At 38.0% G+C, this 2,555-nt stretch overlaps 1 protein-coding gene across 1 annotated transcript; it reads left to right on the forward strand.

Moving 5' to 3' along the window:
- The first annotated feature begins 1,053 nt into the window (after positions 1–1,053).
- Positions 1,054–1,643, forward strand: LOC143594446 (uncharacterized). The gene is made up of 2 exons (XM_077073763.1): positions 1,054–1,241; positions 1,307–1,643. Exons 1-2 carry the CDS (start codon positions 1,054–1,056, stop codon positions 1,641–1,643), a joined length of 525 nt encoding a protein of 174 aa, XP_076929878.1.
- The last annotated feature ends 912 nt before the right edge of the window (positions 1,644–2,555 follow it).

Here is a 2,555-nt window from a genome sequence, read left to right on the forward strand (position 1 = left end):
CCAAGCTACAAACCAAAGGGGAGATTGTTGGGCCTAGATTAGAGTGGTTTGTACTTAATCTACTTGTGTTTGGATTAAGCATGTAATGTGGGATTGGGCTACGTATCTCGGTGGGCTTTTGGTAGTTATTGGGCTAGTTGTTTTGGTTCCCTATATATAGCATTCTTTGTATAAGGTTTTCGTTGTTCATTGACTTGTTAGTTTTGTCCATGTAAGTGTTTGCTTGACGGGATTGTAATTGTTTTGCTTAAGCACCCGACGTATAATATAATACGTGTGTTTTGAAGCATTGCTTGTGTTACGTGTTTGTGTTTGTTTGTGTTCTTGGGTCGTCGGGTATTAGAATTCCACACTAATACTTGGTTGGCTGATATCATAGTTGTAGTGATCCAGATTCGGGACTTACAGTCACAATACTCTTTTTATCCCGGTGTGAATAAAATGTATGCCTATCTTCGTTCCATGTTTTGGAGGCTAGAATGAAGAAAGATATCACGGTATATGTATCTAAATATCTCACTTGTTCTAAGGTTAAAGCCGAGCATCAAAAGTCATATGGTTTTCTTAAGCAACCTCTGATCCCCATTTGGAAATGACATAGCCATAGAATTCGTTACTAAACTCCCCACTACACAAAGCCGTACTGATAGCATTTGGGTGATTGTTGATCGGTTGACCAAGGTCTCATTTCATACCGTTCCGAGAAAAGTCCTTCGTAGGCGAATTAGCCCGACTCTATGTCTAGAACATCACTTGCCGCCATGGAACGCCGTTGACCATTATCTCTGATCAGGATGGTTGGTTTACCTCTGATTTTTAGAGATCGTTGCAAACCACCTTGGGTACCCGTATTGATCTAATCACCACTTATCACCCGCAAACTGATGGTCAATCCAAGCGAACAATTAAAACTCTCGAAGATATGCTCCGCTCTTGCGTATTCGATTTTGGTGGAAATTGGGATACTCACTTACCACTTTTGGAGTTTTCCTACAATAATAGTTTTCATACTAGTATTTTCATGGCACCTCTTGAAGCTCATTATGCCCAAAAATGTCGTTCCCGGTTTTTTGGAACGCGTTTGGTGAATCGCAAATCAACGATTCCGAGCTTGTTCAAGAAACTTCAGATCGGATCACTCTTATTTGTCAAAATTCTCTTGCCGCTTATAGCCGTCAAAAGAGCTACGCTGATAAGCGTCGTAAACCTCTTAAGTTCTTGGTTATGGGTTTCTCCTTAAGGTATCCCCCTAGAAAGGGGTTGTCCACTTTGGTAAAATAAACAAGTTATCTCCTCGTTTCGTTAGCTCCATTGAGATCGTTGAAAGAGTTGGCAACGTTGCGTATCGTCTCAATCTCCCCAATAAGCTATCCAATGTTCATCCGAAGTTTCATGTTTCCAATCTCAGGAAGTGCTTGGCCGAAGGGAATCTCCACATACTCCTCGACGAAGTACAAATGGATGAATCTATGCGCGCTATTGAGAAACATGCTGAAATTGTGGGTCATATGGACAAAGAAACCAAGCGCACCCGTATTCCGCATGTTAAAGTTCGTTGGGAGTCTAAACGTGGTCCTGAGTTCACTTGGGAGCGTGAAGACCAAATGATGACTAAATTCCCGAACCCCTTCGTTGCGGCTTAATCTCTAATTTTGGAACGAAATTTCCAAAAGTAGGGAATACTATAACATTTTGGTTTTTTGCTTCTTATTTTTGTAACCACTACCCGAACCGGGTTCATATTCGATTATTAATCAATAAATCACACATACATTTAGTATGATTATGTATTTTATTTATTTATTTATTTATTGTTAAAATGTGAATAATGTGCAAAATCAACCCAAATTAACAATTTAACCACTCTTTAACCCATAACCAAAGAAAAAGGACCTAGTTGCAAAATAAATAAATTATTCTTCTTCTTCCTCCCCCTCTCCCCGTCAGCCGCCATAACCACCCCCACCCCCCCATGTTACTTCACTGTTTTGGCCATCTCGGTCTTTATAATAGTTAAGTTTTATTTATACTAATGTAAAGGGCATTTTGGAAATTACCTAGTCCCATTAGTTAAGGTTAACAACTCATTCGTTAAGGTTGTTTAATGAATGATGCTATAAGTGTTTATTAGTGTCCATTCGTTAAGTTTGTTTAACGAATGGACCTAATCGTTATTATGTTGTATCCATTTGTTAAGGAATGTTGACGAATGAGGTATAGCGAATTGTTGGACTCGGTCTGCCCAAGAGACATATTATAATTGATGTGGCTAGTACGTTATGATCCAAGTCGGGTCATACCCAATAACAAGCTAGACAAACACCGATAATATTCGTTTACATATGATGTGATCATAACAAATGAATATTAACACTTGAGCTATTTGGAAAGAGGTTTCTAAATAAAATGTACTTGTGTAATAAACAAATCATATGGATGATTTATGTTTTATGAGAGAACATTACATAGTGTTATTTAAGTTGGTTAAAATAACAATATGTGAATAATAATAACCAAGCATGTATCTTAACATATAATAAGTTTTATAAGTTATA

Source organism: Bidens hawaiensis, unplaced genomic scaffold (genome assembly GCF_021521415.1).
Source record: "Bidens hawaiensis isolate Kalapana, Puna unplaced genomic scaffold, B.hawaiensis_p1.1 tig00043650_1, whole genome shotgun sequence".
In the NCBI taxonomy this organism is placed as follows: Eukaryota; Viridiplantae; Streptophyta; class Magnoliopsida; order Asterales; family Asteraceae; genus Bidens; species Bidens hawaiensis.